This window comes from Carica papaya, chromosome 1, assembly GCF_054855325.1.
Source record: "Carica papaya isolate Zhongbai chromosome 1, ASM5485532v1, whole genome shotgun sequence".
Taxonomy (NCBI): Eukaryota; Viridiplantae; Streptophyta; class Magnoliopsida; order Brassicales; family Caricaceae; genus Carica; species Carica papaya.
Genome location: NC_142309.1, coordinates 21458490 through 21484124, shown reverse-complemented (window position 1 = coordinate 21484124; position 25635 = coordinate 21458490). Strand labels below are relative to the sequence as shown.

General features: G+C 35.8%; 3 protein-coding genes, 1 long non-coding RNA gene and 1 pseudogene across 6 annotated transcripts; 2 read left to right on the top strand and 3 right to left on the bottom strand.

Annotated features, from left to right (window-relative positions):
• Positions 1-1716: 1716 nt before the first annotated feature.
• On the top strand, positions 1717-7148 carry LOC110818847 (Sphingomyelin synthetase family protein). 2 transcript variants are annotated; one of them, XM_022047844.2, is made up of 5 exons: positions 1717-2115; positions 4333-4727; positions 4941-5134; positions 5270-5705; positions 6163-7148. In XM_022047844.2, the coding sequence occupies exons 1-4, from the start codon at positions 1820-1822 to the stop codon at positions 5666-5668; spliced, it is 1284 nt and encodes a 427-aa protein (XP_021903536.1). In that variant the 5' UTR covers positions 1717-1819; the 3' UTR covers positions 5669-5705; positions 6163-7148. The 2 variants fall into 2 exon arrangements, with proteins under 2 accessions (XP_021903536.1, XP_021903535.1); XM_022047843.2 differs by having other exon boundaries at positions 1718-2115; positions 6199-7148.
• On the bottom strand, positions 6261-6672 carry LOC148270440 (cytochrome P450 CYP736A12 pseudogene; annotated as a pseudogene).
• A 5-nt stretch (positions 7149-7153) lies between the features above and the next one.
• On the bottom strand, positions 7154-9969 carry LOC110818841 (cytochrome P450 CYP736A12-like). Its single transcript, XM_022047834.2, has 2 exons — positions 9226-9969; positions 7154-8162 (listed from the first exon to the last, which is right to left on the bottom strand). Exons 1-2 carry the CDS (start codon positions 9919-9921, stop codon positions 7335-7337), a joined length of 1524 nt encoding a protein of 507 aa, XP_021903526.2. The 5' UTR covers positions 9922-9969; the 3' UTR covers positions 7154-7334.
• A 596-nt stretch (positions 9970-10565) lies between these two features.
• Positions 10566-12757, top strand: LOC110818881 (uncharacterized). 2 transcript variants are annotated; one of them, XR_002540545.2, is made up of 4 exons: positions 10566-11061; positions 11132-11421; positions 11517-11556; positions 12563-12757. It is a non-coding gene; the product is annotated as an uncharacterized LOC110818881 (long non-coding RNA). The 2 variants fall into 2 exon arrangements; XR_002540543.2 differs by having other exon boundaries at positions 10566-11421.
• A 2799-nt stretch (positions 12758-15556) lies between these two features.
• Positions 15557-17661, bottom strand: LOC110818806 (cytochrome P450 CYP736A12-like). The gene is made up of 2 exons (XM_022047798.2): positions 16880-17661; positions 15557-16498 (listed from the first exon to the last, which is right to left on the bottom strand). The coding sequence occupies exons 1-2, from the start codon at positions 17546-17548 to the stop codon at positions 15656-15658; spliced, it is 1512 nt and encodes a 503-aa protein (XP_021903490.1). The 5' UTR covers positions 17549-17661; the 3' UTR covers positions 15557-15655.
• Positions 17662-25635: the final 7974 nt, after the last annotated feature.

Below are 25635 nucleotides of genomic sequence, written 5' to 3'. Positions count from 1 at the left end.
AATTATAATTTAATTTTGATTGATTGAAAGTAAAACATTATAGTGTAATGTTTAGAAAATAATTTAAACTTTTATTAAGAATTTATATTTAAAAATTTAGAAGTTAGTTTCACTAAATACGCAATTTTTATTTTTTTAAATTATGAATACTTTATATGTTATTTTTATGAATTTAAAAAATTAATTAAAAATATCTTTAATAAATAATTATTTTATTCTCAATTGAATTTGTTTTTATTGAGAATATTTGTAAGTACATAACAATTAGAGAATATCTTATTGGCGATGGAAATAACATTTTTACTTTTAAAGTAAATAAAATCCCTAATTTATAATTTGTTTTTAGGAACTTGTTAGATCTTTAAATTCAATGTAAACGTGGTAGTTGAGTTTATAAAATTATTAAATCATTATTTCTTGAAAACCAACTCACTTGGTTTTTTAATTATCCCCCCCAATATAACAAATGTTTATGTAATTTACTACTTTTTAAATTTAAAAATATTTTATTCATAATAGACTGAATTGAAATTCGAATTACGAAAAAAAATTAAAAATAAATTTTATTGATCAACTAAAGATTTGGATTATGAATCAAAAATGTATTTTTTTTAATTGAGAATCAAATTGAATATAAGCCATCTAATAGAATATATCATTATTACATATATGTTTTAATTTTTTCAAAGAAATATATAATTATAGATAATCAAATAGGTATTTATTTTTAGAGCAAGTTTTATACATATTATATTTTATAAGTAAATAAAGATATATTCATTAAAATATTTGATTGAAATTAATTGAGTGAATCATGAAAGTTATCCTGAATTTGAAGACACGCTTATGATTTATCATAGACCGAAATTAACCAATACAATTTGAATTTATAAATTGTAAAATTTAATTACTCATGTCAAAATTTATCGACAATTATTTATAAAATTGGTATTAAAAATATTGTATAAAGGCATGTGATAAATGAAAAAGATGGTTTTCGATACATAATCGGGTTTTACTCTTGCTATTGGATTACAAACTCTTAACATATTTGATTGTTGCTTTGTACTAAAGCAAGATAACAATATAACTCTCTAAATAATATTTTAGAAAATTTTTATCTTAATTAAAATTATGTAAGAGAATTTGTTACATTATGTCACATAAGCTATAAACAATCACTCAACATGTATGACTTAGTATAAATACAAATACGATATAGTATAAGACAAATTTTTTTTATAGATAAAGTACGATTTAGAATTAAAATAATGCAAGAACAACTTAATTTTAAGATATTATTTTAGTTTAAAAAAAAATACGTATAATTAATTAAAACTTTCATTCAATTAATTTTTTTATAATTTATTTATTTTTAATTTCTTAATTAAATTAAAATTTAAAAAATCAAAATTATTATTATATATTGGGTTCACATATAAAACACAATAAAAAAGATTGTTTTTATAATATTATGGTGAAATTCATACATCTAATTAACGATTTATAATTGAACAAACACAATAAAAAAATCTTTACTAAAAAAAATTAGAAATTAGCAAAAAAATTTATGCAAATGGAAGATAAGTTTAAATTAATAAATGAAACAAAAAAAAAAAAAAGAAAAAAAGAAAAAAGAAAAAATAAATTTCTGGTCTTCCACAGTTTGACGTAAATAAACCCTTGGATTTACTCGTGTACAAGTAATAACTCACTTTCTTAATAACCTTCCATTTATATCCTAACAAACCAACAACAGGGAGCCAGTCACCTTCCTCTCCTCTCTTTTCTTTCTGCCACGACCACCGCCGCCGTCACCATGATGTGGTCACCGGCGGTGAGAAGAGGTGGCTTGGGGATGGCGGCGATTTCCTATGTGGCAATAGACTATCTCCGTTACCTGTCTCCCGCCTGGCACGCGCCTCTGCAGCCGGCTCTCTGGTTCCTCCTCGCTCTTCTGGCGATCACACGTGTTCCTTTCTACAAACATTGGAACTCTGAGATACGCGCGGCTATTCCCTTTGTTTTGTCCATGGTTTTCATGCTCTCTGCTCTTCTCTTTGAAGCTCTCTCAGTTCGCTTCGTCACGGCAGTTCTTGGCCTGGACTGGCACCGGTATCTTCTTCTTCTTCTTCTCTCTCTCTCTCTCATCAATATTGCATTTTCTTCTTCTTGTTTGAAATGGTTAGTTTTCTGTTAGGTTTTATGCATTGCTTTTCCCGATATTTTTATCCCTTAATATTATCTGAGTTTGACTTTTTTATTTTTATTTTTAAATATACTGAATGGATCAAGTTTGATTGAGTTCATTGAACTTGTACCTGTATTTTTGCTATTGTTACTGCTTTTGAGGCGAGATTGAGTGATAGAGATGGTGAATCAGGCGAAATGTGAAACAAGTTTGGTTGACGAGTTCTTTTTTAGCTTAGTATTTATGGATTGTAAAAAATGGACTCAGATCTGATGTTCATGTCCAGCTTTGTACTGAAGATTGGCAAGGTTGTTTGGCTAAGTTTTAATTTGATAATATATACTTGGTAAATGGTTAGGAGGAGAAAAAGTTTCCAGGCTTTGATAGTTTTTAATTGATTGTTTGAATGTTGTCAATGAAGGTCCAGATTAGAAGGAAAAAAAAATCTAAGATGCATACAGTTGCTAGTGATAGTAGTAGTAAGTTCTTAGGTGTACAGGAGTACAAATCATTATTTTAATAAAATTGTGGCCTTGTTCAGATACTATTGTTGACGGTTTTTAATGTTTTTCATCCAGCATACTATTTTTAGAATACTTTGCTAAATTTTTTTTATGAATTCTCATGTTCAATAATTATTTATAAATGGCTTTATTTTCTAAATTACTTAATGTTGCCTCATATATTCCTGGCTACTTTGTAGTAATACAACATGTACTTGGCTAATTTATAAAAGGGAAGAATTTTGTTTTCAAGTGGTAGAAAAACATTGGAGTAGGTTAATCAGATGCTAAGCCTACAGTAAATATTGATTGGAAATTCTGCTGTAAAAGACAAGTAAACTGCCTGCTTAGGGCAGGAAGACCCTTTTTATTTTCATGCTTTAGATATTGTCAGCCTGTAAAGTGTCTAAGCCTAATGCTCCTACCTTTTATCTCAATAGAACATCTCGGCTGAGATTAGGAAGACAAGGTAAAAGGAGGTGCATTATCGAGAGAGCAAGGCAAGAAGTGAATTATGAGAAGTGAAAACTTGCATTCTTTCTGTTCTTTCTGTAATGCTCCTATGAAACAGTGTCAAGCCTGTAAGAGCTTCAAGGGAAAACCATAGATGACCTCATCATAAGTGGTGGTTGAATTGCTTTGTTTTGTCTCTCAAAGGAGCTGAAACAGAAGAACTCCACAGAAAGTGCAGCATTTTAGGAGTTCCCAATTGCCAATAGCCATGCACTTGTATTGTAATTCTGAACCATATACTTGTAGTACACAAGTTATTATTATTATTATATTGATCATTTAGATGGCTAAGTTAAAAATTTTACTTTCCTTAAAAAGGGATATGGCTGAAAATAATTGGTCGTCGTGACATTGTAATTGCTTTCAGTACCTCCTCTCAGCCACCATGTATTGATATTTGACAGCTACTGGGTTCTGCAACCTGTGCATGGCTGACATGTGTCATGTGGCTGTAATTCATCACTGGTGGAGAGTTCTAGGCCCTGGGCATAGTTACATATAGGCAGGGCAATTGTGCTCAATTGAATATATGAACAAGCTTTAGTAGCTTCATTTTTGTTACTAATATATGCAATTGGCTTGAGAAAGCTCCATTTTTGTTTACTAATATGTTCATTTGGCTTGAAAAAATTTTCTTCTTTGTTTAGTAATATGTGCAATTGGCTTGACAATTCTTTGTATATCTTCTTAGTGCACATATATAATGGGGTCTTATAGATAACAGTTCAGTCTACTAATCGATTAGTGTTGATGTTGCATCAGATTTATGGGTGTTTCTCAGTGATCAGTTGCATGATCCTGACACATACCATGGTAACGATGCAGTATGCTTGCAGGAATGTTGGCCACAAATTTTTTTTCCCCATTTTGAATGTCATTTATCATTTCTTTTTAGGCTTTATAATGGAGCATCATCATTGAGCATCACTATCCTTATTAAAATATTTGTTGATTTTGTTTATAGAAATCTTTGAAGACTTACAATAACACTATGATGTGTCAACCAAGAATCTACATATTCTTAACATAGGTGTTTGATCAAGATCTTCTCCCAAATGATTTCATCTTTTGAATATATCTGCACATTAGAAAGATCATTGATTTTGTTGTTAATATCTTTGACAGTGATACGAAGCCTCTTCCTGACACTGGCCAGTGGTTGCTCCTGGCATTAAATGAGCGACTTCCCGAAGCAGTAGTCGAGATATTAAGAGCTCATATTATTGGACTGCACCATTTCCTTATGTTGTTTATGATGCTTGCTTTCTCTGTATTGTTTGACTCTGTAAAAGCTCCTGGCCTTGGGCTGGGGGCACGGTACATGTTCACCATGGCAATTGGCCGTCTTCTTCGTGCTATGACTTTTGTATCTACAATTTTACCATCAGCCCGACCATGGTGTGCATCAGTTCGATTTAGAGTTCCTGGATATCCTCACCGTTGGGCACAGAAATATTATGTTCCTTATGCCTCTGAGGCTGATGCTATCCGTCAATTAATAAACCGGGATATTGCATATGGTATGTTCTGCACATGTGCATGTTGGCTACCCTTAGACAACTGCTATGATGGATTCCTTGTATAGAGATTCAAGATGTTTTGTCATCTTTCTTGCAAGATATTGTTATGAATTACCTAAACCTTTTGAAAAAACTTTTCTCTGTTTATGGATGTTATGTGTGTCCTCATTGTTGCTGAAAATTGCACCCATGTTTGTGCTTTCTCTTTTCCAGTTGATACCGGAAATTATGTTGGTGATTACCGTCCAGACTGGGGTGTAATGAGCTTCCTCATTGATTTTCTGAGACCCAATCATGGAGAAGGATCTACATGGTACAGTGTCCTAAAAAAAGCTGGCGGTGGCTGCAATGACCTCCTTTATAGTGGTCACATGCTTGTTGCTGTACTAACAGCTATGGCCTGGACGGTACTTCTATTACGTATTTGTAATTTGTAATCCAATTTTATAAGAGAAAAGTTGTTAAAGTGACATTTTCTGGTGATTGTGAGGATGAGTTGTTGAATCATGTCAATCTTTCTTTCCATGGTAAAATTGATGCAGGAGGCATATGGAGGTTTTAGCTCAGCTATTATTTGGCTGCTTGTGATGCACAGTGCTCAGAGAGAAATACGAGAACGCCACCACTATACTGTAGACTGTGTCGTGGCCATTTACGTGGGCATCCTCCTTTGGAAGATGACAGGTTTTATTTGGTCAAACATTGATGCAAGAAGTGGAAGACGGCTTTCAAAACTTGAGAAGATCCAAAATAGATTGATTCAAGCTGCAAAAGATTCTGACATGGATGAGGTTAGGGAGCTACTCAAAGACATTGATATGAGCAGCGAAGAGAGCCAGAAGAAAGGTTCAAACCGTGCAGTATGGTTTTTTGCTTGTGTGACAATGTTCTCAGCCCTTACCATGGTTCTTCTGGCCTTCACCTTGACCAGTGATGGATAGCTATTTCTTGCATTGACTTCCTGCCATGGTTTTGAAGGTGAGATGTTGTATTTTAATGTAATGTCATGTTTTTAGCATAGATTTCTTCGATTTTGTGTTTATTCTTAGGAAGTTTGTGTGAAGGTCCAAGCACAAAATCTATAGGTTTTGACATATATATACAAGAAGGGCCAGATGAATTAATACTGTTTGGTTATTGGTTATGGTCTCACAGTTCATGTCTGCTGAAAATCACTCCAACGTGACCATTTCCCTGAACTTGTATTGCTAGCTTTAGAACTGATATATTTTTTTTATCAAAACTTTCACAAGAATCAGAGATGATGTGTTGTAGTTTAATATGATCTTGAACTTTCTTCTGTTCTTTTTAGTCTATGAAAATTCTCTTAACCTACATTTGATAACCTGTCAATTGGTATGATTCTTTAGCAAACCACAATATATATATATATACAGATATATCAACTGAAGCTAATATATTATGCATATTTCAGTAGTAAACAGAGATGCTGACATGTTTAACAAAATAGGCAGTAGCTTGGCTTGGCAAACAAGTGCTTAACTCCTGGCATTATGAGGCCTAACTGCTCACTCAGACATTAGGCATTTTCTCATCAGGCAACCCCCAGTTAAAGCAGTGAACCAACCATGCTATAGCGAGTTGAACGCTAACCAGACCCAACTGCATTCCTAGGCATCCTCTCCGACCTGCTCCAAATGGAATAAGTCTAAAATCATGTCCTCGGATATCCACATTGACATTGTTGCTTCCAGAAGATCTCTCTGGTATAAATTTTCAAAATTTTCCGAGCATACTTGTGGATCTTGACCCATTGCCAGAGATTTACCATCACCATTGATTTCTTCAGTATAAAATGTGCATGGATAGTTATATCTTCCATGGATTCATGTACCAAGAAAGGTCCAACAGAGTGTAGCCAAAAAGTTTTCTTTATAACCATGTCCAAATAAGTTAGCTTGTCCAGATCTGTCTCTTTCACCATGATGGATGAGATGCAGCCTAGCCTTATGTACATGATGAGGCCGTAGGTTTTGGCTAAATGGGTGAGAGTTCGGTGTGGGAGTTTGTCTGTCAGCATGTGGAGGTGACGGATGATGGGTAAGGCTGGAGAAGCTGGCTGAAGCTTTTCACCATCTCTGTTTCGACTTGGGTGGCGGAGAATGAGATCCAATTAGAAGAAGAATCCCAGGAGGATGAAGAATATGGCGATGGTGATAGATGAATGACATATTTGGGTTGCAGAGACTCTGAAAACAGAGAAGCCACATGTAGAAGCTTACCATATATCCACGTTTTATATATATGGTTGTTAGTATCGGCTGACTTATGGTTATTGTCTAACACACACTATGTAGTATATATCTATATTGATAATATTGATCAATACAGGATAAACATATGCCAGCTTACTGCTCTTAATGTATGGCTAATATATCAAATTTTTCTTTGTATATGAAAGTATCTTTTACTTATACCTACACACACACACACACACACACACACACACACACACACACACACACACGCACACACACACACACACACACACACACATATTTAAGTGCATTATATAGTGAAGTTCTGCAATTGTAGATCTTTCAATTACAACACAAATACTGATGTAGGTAGAAACATATATATGTTTTAACAAAGCAAGCGATAGGTTGGCTTGGCGAACAAGTGATTAGCTCTGTGCAGCACCAGGTTCATTTGCTCAGTCATGTCCAAATCCTTGGGCAACATGCCATCAGGTAGTTCCCAATTAAAGCAATGAACCAATTGTGCTATAATCAATTGAACATTTGTTAAACCTAATTGCATCCCAGGACACCCTCTCCGTCCGGATCCAAATGGAAGAAGTCTAAAATCATGTCCTCGGAGGTCAACTCCTTCACTCCTGGCAAATCTCTCCGGGATAAATTCCTCCGCATTGTCTGACCACACCATCGGATCTCGACCAATAGCCCAAACATTGATCATAACTCTTGACTTCTTCGGTATATAATATCCATTGATGATTATATCTTCCATGGATTCATGCAAAAGTAAAGCTCCAACTGGGTGCAATCTAAAGCTTTCTTTTATAACCATGTCTAAATAAGTCAACTTGTTTAAATCTGTTTCTTCTACCATTCTTTGCTTTCCAACTATGTTGTCTAGCTCTTTTTGAAGACGCGACATTGTTTTTGGATGCCTTAAAAGTTCCGATAAACACCACTCGATGATCGTTTTAGAAGTGTCGAATGCTCCCGCAATCATGTCGAGTAATATTGCTTTCATGTTTGCTTTATACATTTTATATGACTGCTGCTGCTCATCATCATTTTGATTATCCAATAATGAAAGCATTACATCAATAAAATCCATCTTCTCTTTTCGTTTTATACTTTTGTTTTCTTCATGCTCCCCTATAATTTTATCTAGAGCTTCCTCAATACGTTTACTTATTGCCTTCGATCGTCCTCTCAATCCCTGTTTTTAAATAAAAATACGTAGAAAATAAAATCATGTATATCTATATCGATATATACATAAAATATAAATATTTAAAGAATTATATATTATTATAGTATATAAATATTTAAAGGACTATATATTGTTATAGTTTTTGACGTTGACGAAAGAAAAACAACAATGCAAATTAATATTAAAAACTTCCCGGACAGGCTATATCTACATATAAATATATATAACATCATCAATGTATTTCTTAAAACTTTGTAGTATAATATATATATATATTCGATGTTATCTAATGACATTTAAATGTATCATAATATGTTATTTATTCATGTCAATTCGTGGGGTTTTGACAATAGCTCTCAACTCCAAACACATGAATATTGTACAGGCCAATTGGTGACAACAATATAATACATATGTTATTTATGTATAACATCATCGATATATTTCCTAAATCTTTCTAGCTATCATATATATATATATATAGATATTCGATATTATCTAATGGCATTTAAATGTATCATAATATGTTATTTAATCATGTCAATCCATGGGGTTTTGACAAGAGCTCTCAAGTTAACTCCAAGCACATGAAGATTCTACAAGACAATTGGTGGCAACAATAATATATATATGTTAAATTTTCATTTTAATGTTATTAGCTTGAATCGTCTACTATTATTTACATATAATTTACATTATTAAATTATTTAACATAAAATTTGATGAATACATGATAAAACTTTTGACGCACTAGCTATCCAAAAAGAGTTTTACAGCTTTTGTATATATATATATATATATATATAAATGTGTATATATCAAACTATTAATTAATATTATAATAATAAAGAATGTGAATAATAGAAAGCTTTTTCTTAGAGGAGGCCATTTGTGTGTTTAGAGCAAATCTTGATGGTGTAAATTGATTGTTTCAGAAGTACTTATTATATGTGCTTATAGAATCAAACACGATTTCAGAAACAAATTAGACATGCTAATGGTAAAGAGATATATAGAAAAACATATACATATATATAAACACATATACAAATACCAACATGTTACATACCTGAAGATCAAACGGAGCAAGAACTGGGAGAAAATCTGCAATATTAAGAGCTCCAGCCAAGGCCATAATTTCATGAATAATTCCCTTTAAATCAAATCTATCATCTTTATCTCTCCCTAAAACCATTCTGAACGTCATCTTCTCCCCAACTTCACCAACTTTCTCGCTAACATCCACCACCTTCTTCTCCGCCGCCGCCTCCTTCACCAACTCCACCATCTTCCTCACCTCCACCCTCCTCATTCCACCAAACATCTCCACTTTCGACGCACTCAACAATTGCAGAGTGCACAGCTTCCTCGCGTTTCGCCAGTACGCGCCGTACTCCGCAAAGGTCACGCCTTTTCCATCGGAGATTATCTCCGTTGTCCGGACTCTCGGCCGGCTGGCGAAAACGGTGTCGTGGGTCTTGAGAACGAGCTCAGCGGTTTCGGGAGATGAAACGACGACGCATGGGACAAGGCCGAGCCGGATTGACATGAGGGGGCCGTACGCTTTGGCTAAGTTAGCGAGAGTGCGGTGGGGGAGCTTCTTGCCGGCGGCGAGAGTGTGGAGGTTTCCGATTATGGGTAAGGGCCGAGGACCTGGTGGGAGGTTTTGATCTTGTTTGATGTGTTTTGGGTGGCGGAGAAGTGAGCAAAGAGATGCTAGGAGAATCAGAAAAATGGCGACTGCTGCTAGCGTTGAAGGACACATTTTGTTCCAGTGCCTGCTTGATCAGACTGAGATGGCAACAAATTGAATTCGTATACATACATACATACATACATACATATATATATAAATATGGGCATATATACACGTTGTTTAAAATATGTATAATGACCTTTAATTTTATTTATTACCATTATTAATTAAACTTAGCTCTTTGGTAAATTATTTCCTTTACAAAAGATTAAGGGTGTGTGTTCACGGGTATTTTCATTTAATTTTTATTTTATTATGATTATTATATATGTATCACTTAATTAATAGACATAAAAATTTAATACAAAATTAGTTATGATATGATAAATTAAATGTAATATCCGGACCCTAAATTAAAAGGATATGTAAATAAATAAATTAAATTAGGATTTGGGATCTAAATAAAAGAAATTTTAGTAATTAAGAGGTTTTTATTAATTTTAAGGATCTAAATGAAAATAAGTAAGAAAAAGAGAGTAAAAACATAATTAAATAGAAATAGAGGGGACAAAAAGAAATCAGAAGATGGACGGTCCTGATCGAACCGTCTGAAGGATTTGACGAGTGGAATTTTATTCGGTTTAAACGGTCCCAAATTGAACCTTACAAGATCCAACAGCCAAGGAAACGAGTATTTAAGGAAACAATTAGGGTTTCCTTCTTCATTCTGAAAAGAGAAGCCGAAATGAGAGAGAGGAGGAGAGGAGCCGATTGGACGAGAGAGGAGGCCGAGATTGAGGAAGATTCGGGCCGAGAAGGAGAAGGGAATACCGCGCGAGGGAGAGACGAGCAAGGAAACTCGAAGGAGAGAAAGAAATGCAACCGAAGAAGAGAGGAGGAGGTATCGGAGGCGGAAAGTCAAAGGCAAGGGAAGGAAAGGGAATCATGGCTGAGAAACATTGTGTCGAAGGCGAAATCTGAAGCTGAGCTGCACGCAACATCGGTGTCTAAAAAATTTATAAGTTTCGTCCTTTCCATCTCTAATTTTCGAGAATCCCTTTTCCTATTTCACACTAACCGACATGTTGGTGTAAAGTCCATTATCCAAACTTTAAAGCAAGCGAGGAGTGTTAGCTAGGAACCAAGAAGACCATCCTCGAAGTTGAACCCGAGGCTGTTTGGGTTTTTGGAGCACCGCACCCGAGTCAAGTGCGTTCCTTTTCCTCTTTCAGTGTGTGTTTTTAAAGAAATGGGTATTCATGTGTGTGTGTGTGTGCAGGTTAGTGAGCTAGAGCACTCGCCTCACCATGGTGAGTGTGAGGGTCTTCTCGAAAAAATTGGAACGCATCTCCAGTAGTGTAGATCAGGAAAAGTGAGGCTGTTTGGCCTTCATAACACCAAACTGAAGCAGATGACCATTCGTTTCCTTTTTCATTGTAGAATTTTAGGTGATGTCGGATGCTAATACATATGTATGTCTATACGTATAGGTTTTGGAGTAAATCGCCCACACCTACACAGGAAGCTGAAGTGGTGGTTTGCCAAATATTGAAGAATGAACTTGTTGTGGTAATTACCTGAAACGACCACTACTAGTAGTTTTTTAAGAGTTTAATACATTTTCGTCAATTAAATCTGATTATACTTATGTATGGTGATTCTAGGCCGTTGATTAGGTGGAATACAATCCGTTGAAGGACTTTGGTAAGTATTTCCTTATTTCAGACCTGGATTGAGATTTTAAAGGCATATGCATAGATATTCTTAAATTTGTGTATGTTTTAATATAGAACAGATACTGACTTGATTTCTTGATGAATAATAAAACATGGATCTATGACAAGTGAACCCTAATTTGTTTGGAAATTATGAGGAGACGGAAAACCATAAAAAAATCAAGGACTGATGAATGTTTGAAATTGTAATAAGAAATAAATTATAATTGAAAAAGAAACCACCCACAAAGTGAAAGGTTGAGGAAAGGAAAAGAAAAGAACGCAAGAAACCAAATAAAAGTAGAAATGAATTAATTATGGGTACGAAATAAATTTACTTAAATAATACTTAAAAGAAAAATAGAATAAAAGGGAAGTAAATAAGAAATTAAAAAAGAGGTGATGAGTGAATTATGGACTCTAAAGACTTTCTCATTTAGTTTGAATCTAGAAGAGGAGTGTGTGTGTGTGATTGAAGTTCAATGGGCATGATGAACCTGCATATGGATGGAGTTTGAAACTTAATCCTGAATAGGTGTTTGTGAGTGTAGGTCACATAACAAACATAATTGCCTTGACAAATGTGAGATTTTGTGTGTGTGCTATTCACTCGATGGGAATATTTATTTTGCCTCTCCTCAACAATAACATAAACGGTATTGCACAATGAAACTCTAAAAATGACTTTCTGAGTGTATATATGTTCTTGTAAGTGTCTGTAATGATTTTTCGAGACTATAAATGATATTTGAGTGAAATTAAAAAATTCGATCAGAAACATGAAATTAGAATGTCCAAAACAAATGTATTTAATAACTAAATTCTGATTTACAAAATTGTGAAAGTTATAAATAAATTTTGCATTGAAAACATTACAACTTCATCTGTTCCATATTGTGTATTTTTACTTGAGGTTTTATATGAGTTTGTAAGAATGAAAATACTTATAATGAGTTGGTGAAACGTATTAAATTTTAACATGATATTTTTTGTAGGAGAAAGAAGAGTCAGAATCGTTACCGGATGAGTAGAACTTTTGAAAGTGTTCTGGTTCATCTATATTTTATTCATATTCTAAAAATTTTCATTTTATTTTGTTTTATTCTAAATTTTGACCTTATATTCTATATATATAATTGTTGTATATATCACATTGGATAATATGTTTTATGTTAAATTTTTGAGCTATACATATGCATATTTTGTAGCTATACATATACATATGAAAATAAAATGAGTAGGAATCTCACCTCATTATCAAGTTCTGGGGTGTGACAATAAATATAAAAGATAGTTTATCAAAAAAATAATATTAGAGATTGAATCTTATTAATTATGTAAAACTTAATATTTTGTAAAAATATTATAAGCAGGAGGAAGATTACTTATAATACTTGATTCAATAGAATTTAAAACTTAATTTGTTAGTATTTTATTTTGAATAAATTATGATTTGTCATGACAAACCATCATTTTTATGGACGAAAAATTATTTTTGATGATTAAATATTTTTAATTAAAATACTTTCACTAATAAAAAAAAATTTAATTTTAACTTTTGTCTGTTACTTAAAAAATATTACTGAATGGAATAACTATTAAACAACAGAAACATGTTGATTTTATATTAATAATGTAACAACTCACTTTTTTTGTTGAGAAATGAGTGCTATTTTACATATATAAATTGATAAATTTACGCAGTAATAAATGAAAATTTAAGATTCAATCATCCATATACGGAACTATAAGATACGAGACTTACAAGATTCTTTATCTTACATTGCTATAATATAATTAAATTGACTCTACAAGATGAATTCTTACTGTCATTAAAGATTTTTTAAAGTTTTCATTCGACCTTGAACTTATTCTTGATCTGAATTAATCTGCATTGGGGAGTGTGAATTGGAGTGAACTTTACGGATTCAGTAAGGAAAAGTGACAGTGCCCACAATAAAGATATACACACTCAATCACTAAATTTTCTAAATCAGTTTATTCAGTAAACATTCATAATTCTTTATTTCAGTATTATAACTCAGAGTATAAACAGTTCCATAAATACCATCATTCAGTATTCAGTATCACAATTTAAACAGTAGACAGTTTAGTAGATATTAATTCAGTATTTCAATATTGTAAACTTCACTAATGACTTTATATTCCTTCCTATAAGTTTATGTTTTATTAAAAATATTTTTGCTGCACGATGTTGTTTCTGCCGGCGTTAACAAGGGCAGTAAAAATTTTCTCTACCCCGTGAATACCTTACAGTTCAGTTCACAGTTTATAATACACAATACACAGTTCATAGTTCTTATCGTTTCGCCATATCTGGCTCAAGCTGTGTCCACGGGTAGGATTTACCACAGTCAAACACCAAAAGGCAGCACACGCACACACCCCTTAGTGATATCGATTAGATAGATTTTCTCATCTTTTAAGGATTCTTATGTTATTATTTTACTAATCAGGTTCACCACTAGATAACCTACTCAGGTATGCACCTATTTATGTATCATATATACATTATACATCAACAAGCCTACACAACAAGCACAATACATACACTTTATACGTACGGTCATCGACTCAAATAAGTGTGTATATAAACATGCAATACATACAACATAAATGTACTTGTATATTCACACAAGACAAATATTGCAAAAGCAGACACATACAAATTGTTCACTCCTACACACACATGTTGCATAACCCACAATTATATATTTATATATGTATATATATGCATCACACACACCTAAAATTCAATTACTAGCATGCATGAAATCTGCATATATATATATATATAAGTAATAATATAAATACATAATTATACATTATACACAACATCATGTAGGTTTCCGATCATATGCAATTGTACACATGCAAATATGATGAGTTCACAGAACTCGTGGTGGAAAATATGAACAGTTTGTAAAGTTTATAAATAAGTCATTTCAACAAAAAAACAAGGTTCCATTTAAAAAATATGGGGGTATCTGAATGAGACTAACTCAATCCTTTACCTACAGTCGAATAAAAAAGTATTAGAATCTTTATTGGTTCGAATCTACAGTTTTCTCTAAATTTTGATTACTGTTTAGATAATTTCATTGTTTACAAACAAAAACACGTTGGTTAAATGACGAATACTTGTGGAAATAATTAAAATACAAAAGTGGATTGAGATTTACCCTAGACACGTGATCCTGGTCACCGAAATCACCACACCCTACCACATGCGTGTCCCTAGTTCACAACGTGCCACTGCTGAAGTGCTGCTGGACCACCGCTAGACCACCACGCACCGCTGCAGACCACTGTGAATCAATCATAATTCACCGCGAAATGTTTCACGCACACGTATTCGACATATACATGGAGAAATCGCTCCAGAAAGAGTTAGGAATATGCAAAATCGTGCAGCCAACAGTCGCGGATCACCTTCTTCTTCGGACACACATTGTCGCACGATTCTCTCTCTAGTTTTTAATCGAGCAGATCGTCAGTTGCTTACTCCTCGGCTCATTGTGAAAGCTGTACACCGTCATAGACCGCCTCGTGTAGGTCGGTGGTAGCCGTGACTCCTATTTCTTCTCTCTCTCTACAGAGATCTTTTTCTCTCTCTTCGCATCACTCTCCCTCTCCATGGCTCGCTTTCTCTCTATTTTTATAGTCGGAGAGAGGAGAGCCCATATCGGCCTTCCTCCTCTTCTTCAGTGGAGGGAAGAGGCGTACATGCCTCTGGTTGCCCTATTTTGTTTTTCTTTTTCCATTCTCAAGACAATATTATTTCATTTGCATATATTTTTTCTTCCTATATATTAAAACGACGTCGTTTTGGTTTTTTCTGTTTCTAAAAAGCAGATGGGTTGGGTTGTTTCTCTCAGGCTGGGTTGTTACAAATAAAATATGGAGAGAACACTACTTAATTAATTTAATTTTAAAGCTAATGTCTTGTCGTTTTAAAAATTAAAAAATCCAAAAAAATCAAGCCTTAATATTTAATTAATCCATGCATAAATAATTTTGACCAAATAATCCCATATATATACATAATCAAGAATAATATTTCAAGGTCAACAAAGCAAGCGATAAGTTGGGTTGGCAATTAAATGCTTAGCTCTTGGCAAAGTCAGGCCAAATTGTTCATTCATATCTAATTCATTTGGCCCCATGCCAAAAGGTAGCTCCCAATTAAAACAATGAACCAACCTTGCAACAATAAGTCGAACACTGGTTAACCCTAATTGAATTCCTGGACATCCTCTTCTTCCAGCTCCAAATGGAATAAGTTTAAAATTATGTCCTCTTATGTCTACATCGTCTTCTCCCACGAATCTCTCTGGTTTAAATTCTTCAACGTCTGACCATACTTCTGGGTCCCGACCCATTGCCCAAAGATTCACGAGAATCCTTGCTTTTCTCGGAATGTAATATCCTTGAATAGTTATCTCCTCCATTGATTCATGTAAAATTAGGGATGCAACAGGATGTAACCTAAAACTTTCTTTTATAACCATGTCTAAGTAATTTAACTTGCTCAGATCTGTCTCTTCTACCATTCTTTCTTTTCCAACTACATTGTCTAACTCTTCTTGGACATGCATCATTATCTTAGGATGTCTTAATAGTTCCGATAATGTCCATTCGATTGTCGTTGTTGAAGTGTCAAATGCTCCTGCAATCATGTCGAGTAATAAAGCTTTAATGTTGGTTCTGTCGATTTTATATGCATGCTCGGTTTGAAGATTCATATTCGTCGTCTTCGCTTGTTCTTCTGCTAAAGAAAGCATCATGTCCACGAAATCCATGTCTTGTTTTTTCATATCTTTGCTTCTGTTTTGTTCATGCTCATCGATGATCTTGTTGAAAACTTCATCTACAATCTTGTTAATTGCCTTCACCTTCCTCGATAGTCCCTGCATGATCGGCAATATAAGACTCTTTAGTAAGTAATAAAACAAATAAAAAAAATTAGAGTAAGTTTATAAAACAATAGTATGAGAATAAAACACTGAAAAATATTTATTGCTGTTCTTAAAAAATAGAAAAAATACAGCATATGTAAACTAAATATATAGATAAAAAATTAATTAAAGTTAAATATTTAAAAATCTGCTACCATTATAAAAATTTCAAACTAAATCTATAACTAACACTGCATTATCGAACTTTATTCCTACAGAAAGAACGTAAAACAAAAAACAAAAAGGAAGTAAGATGAAATAAGTTTTAACAAGTAATTTAGAGATAAAACGTTCATATATATATATATATGTAGGCATATAGTATATAATTACTTGAAGGTCAAATGGGGCAAGAGCTGGCATGAAATCTGCAATATTGACAGTTCCAATCAAGATCATGATTTCATGAACAAGTCCCTTTAAATCAAATCTATCATCTTTATCTCTTCCCAAAACCATCTTGTATGTCATATTTTCCATAAGCTCGCCAACTTTCCGGCTAATATTTACCACCTTCTTCTCTTCCGCAGCCTCTTTCAACGACTCCACCATTAAACCCACTTCCCTCCTCCTCATCGGACCGAACGATTCAACTTTCAACGCACTCAGCAACTGTAAAGTACACAGCTTCCTGGCGTTTCTCCAATACGGTCCGTACTCCGTAAAGGCTATGCCTTTTCCGTCGGTCATGAGCGCCGCTACTTGCGTTTTTGGCCGGCTGGCGAAAACGGTGTCGTGGGTCTTGAGAAAGAGCTCGGCTGCTTTAGGAGATGAAACGACGATGGATGGCACGTTGCCGAGATTTAATGACATAATGGGGCCGTAGGTTTTGGCTAAGTCGGTAAGAGTCCGATGTGGGAGTTTGCCCATCATGTGCAGGTTTCCGATGATGGGTAACCCTCGGGGACCTGGTGGGAGTTTCCGGCCATTTCTCCAGCGGTGAAAGGAGTATATGAGAGTTAGGAAGATACACAGAATGGCCGCTAAGGTTGAAGGAGACATTGTTGGTTGCCGGTTTAATTATACTGATGTTATGTATAATTAATACATATTTATAGATCTAGAGAAGTTCGCTGCAAGTTTCCATTATTGCTATATATACACACACACACTCGTGTATATAACTATATACATATATATACTGTTGAAAAATTTAACAAAGTCGTATTAGAATGGCTTTGAGGAATCGGCGGTCCACGATATACGGGTCTAACCAATAGTAGCCAATATGATCGTTGCCGTTGAAGACCACCGTGTCTCTGGATGGATAATCTCGTTATTGTTAATCAAAGGTTTTAGTTTCGAAATCCAATTATTAGACCTTGAAATAAGTTCAAGATGATTAACAATATTACAGATAAGATTGAATTTATAATATTAAATATAGATTTTTAATGGTTCAATTTTAATTTTTTAGGTTTAGTAATTTGTAGATATTAAAGTTTAATGGTTAAAAATTAGAGTTAAATGATTCCGAAAATATTTAAAAGAAATAAATGATAATTAAAGTACGAAAATAAAATAAATGTTCAAGATTTACATTCATTACACAATAATTTAAAGTACTAATTAGTGTTTCGAAATTTACTATTTTGAAAGAAATACAAAGAAATAAGGAAATGAACGGAAAATAAAGAAAACTAGCATTCTACTCGCAACTCTCTTGCAGATCGGGTTTTGGATCTTGATCCCCTTGATCTTAAATGGTTAAATAAGGGATGAGTTACACTACTTCAGTAAAAATATCACACTATATCACCGACAAAGAAATGAAAGTTGGTAAAAAAATAAAAAAAATAACTAATGGAGCACTAAATTAAACAAATTTATTTATCAATAATAAAATCATTTACCGTACACTTACCGTAGTGAGATTTATAAAAAATAATTTATAGAAAATAATAACATTTTATATATCCTGATTCTGTATATAATTGACAACATAGCACATATCATACTTTTGTATTCAAATCATCAAACAACAATTATCCATTTTTCCACCAGCCAGCTGGTATCCATGGTGGTTCATAGGGATGTCCCCGCTACGCGTGAACCTTTTACTTTAACATTTTCAATTACAAGCCATCCCCATACCCCGTCCGGTATGAGTGCTAAATTACCAAACCTCAATATTTCATCCGGTATGAGGGTGAAGTGAGCCGTCCCCATACCCCGTCCGGTATGAGTGCCAAGTTACCAAGTCTCCATACCCTGCCTGGTATGAGACACGTTCATGGTAGGATCCCCTGTGTACCCAGTCCGCCCACCATTTCCCATGATGTCCAATAAGGTTGTTATTTCATCCAATCACTTAATCACACAAGTTTTCCGCTTACCTTTAACCTCTATTTTTCCAATTCAACCATAAACACGTAAAACAATAATACATGTATTTAAAGTTATAAAATAAAGCAATAAGGCACTATCATGCATTTAAATTATAATAACAATCAATAAAAATCAATAGAGAATAGTTTTCGGTTATAGCTCCATGAGCAATCCATAATTAATCATGAACATTTTCTAAATTGTACAAAATACCGTATTTATTATTAATTTGACTTCAATTCTATAATAGAGAATAGAGTGAGCGATTCTTACTCAATTTGATGACCGAAAGGCTAAACTGTTACTACGCCCACTGACGGTCCCCAGCTTCTCTGAATTTTTTTTCGGGAATCAAAACGTGCTATAAGTACCTACAAATATCTCAAACAAATCCTAAATCAGTCTCATGGCCCATTTTGGCCAATTTTGGAATTCCAGCACGGCTCCGTCGCCGCAAGTAAGTTATTTTCAACTGAATTCGACCGATTTCGCATCAATCCCTGCGAGAAAACATGTTAAGGGGTCTTGGTCGGCAAAAAAATACAAAAAACTGAAACTCATCGGCAGCTGGGCTCTCAAGTGCGGCGGCTCCTCCAGCTTACATTGTGGTTGGGTATTTTGCTCCGGTCAACCTGTAGAGAAGGAAATGGTAATCATAACAGTGGAAAAATTACGTAGAAAATTCTCTGCGGCGTCGCCGTCACCGAGCTTTGCCCATGTTTTCCAGCCAATCGGTCAGTTCTTTTGCTCCAATTTGGCTATGAGTGTGTTTAAAATTGAATTCTGAGCAAAGGAGAAATTTTTTACCTCTTTTGGCGGTCGAAAAGGGCTCCGGCGCAGCGGTGGGTGGCGACAGTCTCCTTTCCGGCGGCTAAGTCTTCTTCTCCGGCGAGGGGGTCTAGCAGCTAGGGTTAGAGTTTGGTGTGGATGGGGGTTATTTATATCCGTCCGCTTTTGATCTGGACCGTCTATCGCGTTTAATCTGCACCGTTTGACGCGATTAAATAGAGAGTGTGGATTATTCATCACGATCCAATCTATACCGTTCATCGCGATCCAATCTGGATCGTTCATCGTGGTCTAATCTGGACCGTCCGATCGCGTTTAAATTTGATTGTCTGATCGCGTTTGGAGAGGGAACGCATCTGGGTCGTTCGTGCGCACGGGAACGAATCTGAGTCGCTCGATTGCAGGTACGCAGATCGCCTGTGTGGCCTCCCATGTGGATCGCGTCAGTGTTTGCTGCCACGCAGTGCGTCCTGATTCGTCGGGACTGCTGATCGGATATCCTACGTGGCAAAACTTCTCTAAATTGCATTTTGACATTCGGTTTCTGATTTTTCTTTCAAAAATACCCTATGAACCCAAATTCACCAATTTTTCCCAAAATTATTTTTAATTTAATCCTCCATCAATTTTACTTCATTTTTACTCTAAATTAAAATTAAAAAATTGAAAAATTAAGAAATTATATTTATAAATAAATTTTAAACTACATTAAAAATTAATTTAGGGTATTATAACTCTCTCCCCTTAAAAGAAATTTAGTTCTTCAAAATTCTCTCTCACTCTCAATCAAACAACTGGGGATATTTGGCTCTGAAGTATGATTCTAGCTTCCATGTGACCTCTCTCGGTGTGTGATTCTGTCACAAGACCTTAACAAAGAGAATTTTCAATTGCAGAGTAAGCTGCTATTTTGGTCCACAATGTCAACCGCTACTTTTTCGTAGGACAGCTTCTCCTAGAGTGAAAAAAGCTCGTGGGCCAAGATCTGAGAGGGGTCCGGGTTGTACTTGCATAGCATGGACATATGAAACAGGTTATGGATCCTGAAAAGTTCTAGAGGCAGTGGCAGTCTACAAGCGGCGGTACCAATTCTGTTTAAGATTTCAAATGGTCCAATAAATCGAGGATTTGGTTTCTCTCTCTTGTCGAACCTACTGATTCCCTTGAAAAGAGTGACTTTAAGGAACTCTCGATCGCTTTTCTCAAATTTCAAGTCCCTCCTCCGGGTGTCCACATAACTTTTCTGTCTGCTATGAGCAGTATGAATGTTCTTCCTGATCTTAGCTATTTTGGTTGTAGTCTCCTCTACGAGATGTGAGTCGAACAGTTTTCTATCACCCACTTCTTCCTAACATATCGGCGATCTGCATGGGCGGCCATACAACGCCTCATACGAAGCCATGCCAATACTTGCTTGGTAGCTATTGTTGTAGGTGAATTCTATCAGGGGTAGATGGTCATCCCAATGGCCCTCGAAGTCAAGGACACAAGCTCAAAGCATATCCTCAAGTGTGCGGATTGTTATTTTTGACTGCCCATCGGTCTGAGGGTGGAATGCAGTACTAAGAGACAGTTTCGTCTCCATGGCTTGCTGAAGGCTAGACCAAAATCGAGAAATGAATCTGGGGTCCCTGTCGGACACTACTGTCACTGATACTCCATGTAATCTGACTATTTTCTGGATATATATTATTGTCAACTTGTTCAAGAGATCGGTCATCCTGATAGCCAAGAAGTGGGAGGACTTGGTAAGCCAGTCAACAATTACCCAGATGACATCATGTCCTGAGTGTGCCTTAGGTAATCCTGTCACGAAGTCCATGGTGATATATTCCCACTTCCACTCTGGAATTGGTAATGACTGAAGTAGCCCACCTGGGCATTGGTCTCTGCCTTAACCTGCTGACATAGCAAATACTTAGAAATAAAGTCACATATATCTCTTTTCATTCCGTTCCACCAAAATCGAGGTCGCATACTTTGGTACATTTTAATGCTTTCAGGATGCATGACAAACTTTGAGCTATGGGTCTCTGTCATAATGTCCTTTTTAACTCACTGTCACCCAGAACACACACACTATCATGGAATCTAAGCAACCTATCGGTAGAGACTCAGAATTCTGAGTTAACTCTCTATTCTGCATCTTTCTTGAGGGCTGCTAGGGTGGGATCGGCGGGCTGAGCTTCCCTTATTCTCTGGATTAACTCAGGCTGAAGACTCAAGTGGTCCAAACATGTAACTCTCTTCAGGTCCTGAAGTCGTACCTTTTGTGCGGCCCCTATATGCCTGCATTCTGAAACTATCAAATGGGCTAATGTACCTGCACTTTTCCTGCTGAGTGCGTCGACTACCATGTTGCCCTTACTTGGGTGATACAAGATGTAGCAATCATAGTCTTTGAGAAGTTCTATCCACATTTTCTTACGCATGTTGAGATCTTTTTGAGTGAATATGTGTTTCAAATTTTTGTGATCGATATAGATCTGAAAGGTCTTCCCATACAAATAATAGCGTCAAGTCTTCAAGGCGTGGATGATTGTGGCAAACTCTAAGTCATGGGTGTGATAGTTTTTCTCATGACTTTTCAACTATCTGGACCCATAGGCTATGACCTTTCTATGCTGTATCAAAATACAACTCAAACCTAAGTAGGAGGCATCACTGTAAACTGTATATCCACCCGATCTGCTCGGCAAGAACAATATAGTTGCAGTAGTCAGCCGCTTCTTTAGTTCTAAAAAACTTGACATTCTTCTTTATGAGCTAAGTCAGATGAGCAGTTAGACTAGAAAACTCTTCCACAAACCTACAGTAATACCCTGCCATTTCTAGAAAGTTACGGATCTCCTTAACCGAGGTCAAGTTTTCCCATCCGAGCATTGTTTTAACTTTTTCGGGGTTCACTAACACTCCATTATTTGATATGATGTGCATATGAAGGTAGTCTGCTCAAGCTAGAACCCATACTTACTCAACTTTGCATACAATTTCTTCTTCCCAAGAACCTGCAAAACCTGAGTCAGATGGTGAATGTGTTTCTCTTTGCTCTTTGAATATATCAAGATATTATCGATGAACACAATGACAAACTGATCCAGAAATTTTCTAAAAACTCTGTTCATCAAGTCCATAAAGATGACTGGGGCGTTGGTTAATGCAAATGGCATGACCAGGAACTCATAATGTCCGTAACTGGTTCGAAATGTTGTTTTGGGAATGTCTTCTGCCCTAATTTTTACCTGATGGTAACTTGAACGCAGGTCTATCTTGGAGAAGACTTGGGCACTCTGCAACTGATCAAAGAGGTCATTGATCTTGGGGAGGGGATACTTGTTCTTGATCATGACCCTGTTCAGACTTCTGTAATCAATACATAACTTCAACGTCCTATCTCCTTTTCTTATAAATATGACTCTAGTACTCCAGGGGGTCATGCTATGTTGGATGAATCTACTGTCCTGTAATTTTGTGATCTGTTTCATCAGTTCCTCCATCCCAACGCGTTTCATGCAGTAAGGAGCCACCGAAATAGGCTAGGTACCTGGCTGAAGGTTTATGGTGAATTCGACTTCCCTGTCCACTGGCAGTCTGGGTAGTTCATCCAAAAACATATCTGAGAAGTCTCGAACTACCAGAATCTCTTGAATACAAATTTCTTTCTTGGGTTTGCCTATTTAGAGAAAACAACTAAGTTAAAGTACTTGATAATAAGGAAATTTGCCATAAGAAAAATAAATATTAAACGATTTTATTAATTTGTAAATGACTCATCATTAGGAGGGTTGAATTCAACTTTCTTGCTAAAACAATCTACAGTGACGTGATACACCTCTAGCCAGTTTATTTCTAAAATTACATCAAAGTCTCCCGTATCAATTTCTATTAGGTCTACGCTTAATTTCCTATCTGCTATATCTATGACACAAGCCCTGTATACAACCTCTCCAGTAGTGTCCTACTCTCATGAGTAGACACAAACAGTACAGAATCAAGTTTTTCAGGTGATACATATAATTTTGATGCAAAAGCATGTGAAACAAATGAATACGATGCATCAATATCAATCAAGACATGAGCAAGATGGTTACATATAGTGTACATACCCTATACTACGTATGGGTTGGCTTCTGCATCCTGCTCGGTGAGATTGTAAGCCCTGCACTGGATAGGAGGTCTGGCTTAGTTCTAGTTCCTCGGGCACTCCCTTGCATAATGTTGGGCGCTATCACATAATGAAGGCCTGAGGTTCCCTGCTGCTTGAGGGAATGTGCGAAGGCTCCTCTCCACTAACTGTGCATTGGTCAGAACAACCAAATAAGTACTGAGTTCGAGCATAAACAACTGTTGTCTAATCTCAGGATGGAGACCCCACTTGAACCTTTTAGCCTTCCTGCCTTCGTCCATCATGCTCTCAAGAGAATATTGACCCAACTCTAGGTACTAGCAAGCATATTTTGATACAATCATGTTCCCCTAGACCAAGTGTGTAAACTCCATCTCCTTCAGATGTCGAGAATGCTCTGGAGGGTACTCTGCATGAAAGGCCATCAGGAACTGTTTTCAAGTGACTGGAAAGGGCAGGGTAGCCTGCTTGAGTTGCCACCAGCGGTCTGCTTCTCCCACTAGCATGTAAGTAGCAAGGATGAACTTCTGTTCGGAGACCACCTCGAGGGTCTTGAAGGCATTTTCTATCTCAGATAACCATAACTCTACCTCTTCAAAGGAGGATCTCCCTACAAAAGTAGAAGGATTTAGTCTTTTATACCTTTCTATGTAGCCTGGGTCCATCATGAGAGGAGTTGGGTCCCGTGGATAAGGGACAGGCTGGGCTGAGGATGGACTGGATGGCCCTACAGTGGTACTTGATGATACGGTGAAGGAACTAGATTATACTGTGGTGGTGTCGGGTGACGCGGTGGCTGGGGCACCGAATCATACTGTGGTGGTACCGGGTGGTACTGTAGAGGAGTAAAGTCATATCGAGGTGGCTCGGGATCTTACTACTACAGGGATGGCTCAACTCGTGGCAACGGGGGAGGGTCATGTAGCTCCCTTCTTTCCTCTCGGGCTTGCTGGGTAGCAATAAGTCTTTCCACCATCTCAAATAAGTGGTCAACATTCTCTCTAAGCAAACCCTCCCGGGCTGCTCAGTTTAGTAGGGGTCTTCCTCTCCTCATATATCTGTACCTGCATTTCACAAAGAAATGTTGAGTGACAATTCATTGTTTTCAGTGTTTCCTAAGGGTTTTGTGTAAGGAATGAGTCTGAGAAACGCGACTCTAATACTAACTGAAACGACCCCAGAAATATTTAAAGGAAATAAATGATAATTAAAGTGAGGAAGCGAAACAAATGTTTAAGGTTTACATTCCTTATACAATAACTTACAGTACCAATTAATGTTCCAGAATTCACTATTTTGAAAGAAATACAAAGAAATAAGGAAATGAACGGAAAATAAAAAAAACTAGCATTTTACTCATAACTCTCTTGCGGATCAGGTTCTGGATCCTAATCCTCTTGATCTAAAATAGTTAAATAAGGGATGGGGTATACTACCCCAGTAAGAATATCACACTATATCACCGACACAGAAATAAAAGTTGGTAGAAAAAATAAAAAAAATAACTAATGGAGCACTAAATTAAGCAAATTCATTTATCAATAATAAAACTATTTACCGTACACTTACCGTAGTGAGATTTATAGAAAACAACCTATAGAAAATAATAACATTGTATATATCATGATTCCGTATATAATTAACAACATAGCACATATCATACTTTCGTATTTAAATCATCAAACAACAATTGTCCCTTTTTCCACTAGCCAGCTGGTATCCATGGGGTTCATAGGGATGTCCCCGCTATGCGTGAACCTTTTCCTTTAACATTCTTAATTACGAGCCGTCTCCATACCCCGTCCGATATGAGTGCTAAATTACCAAACTTCAATACCTCGTCCAG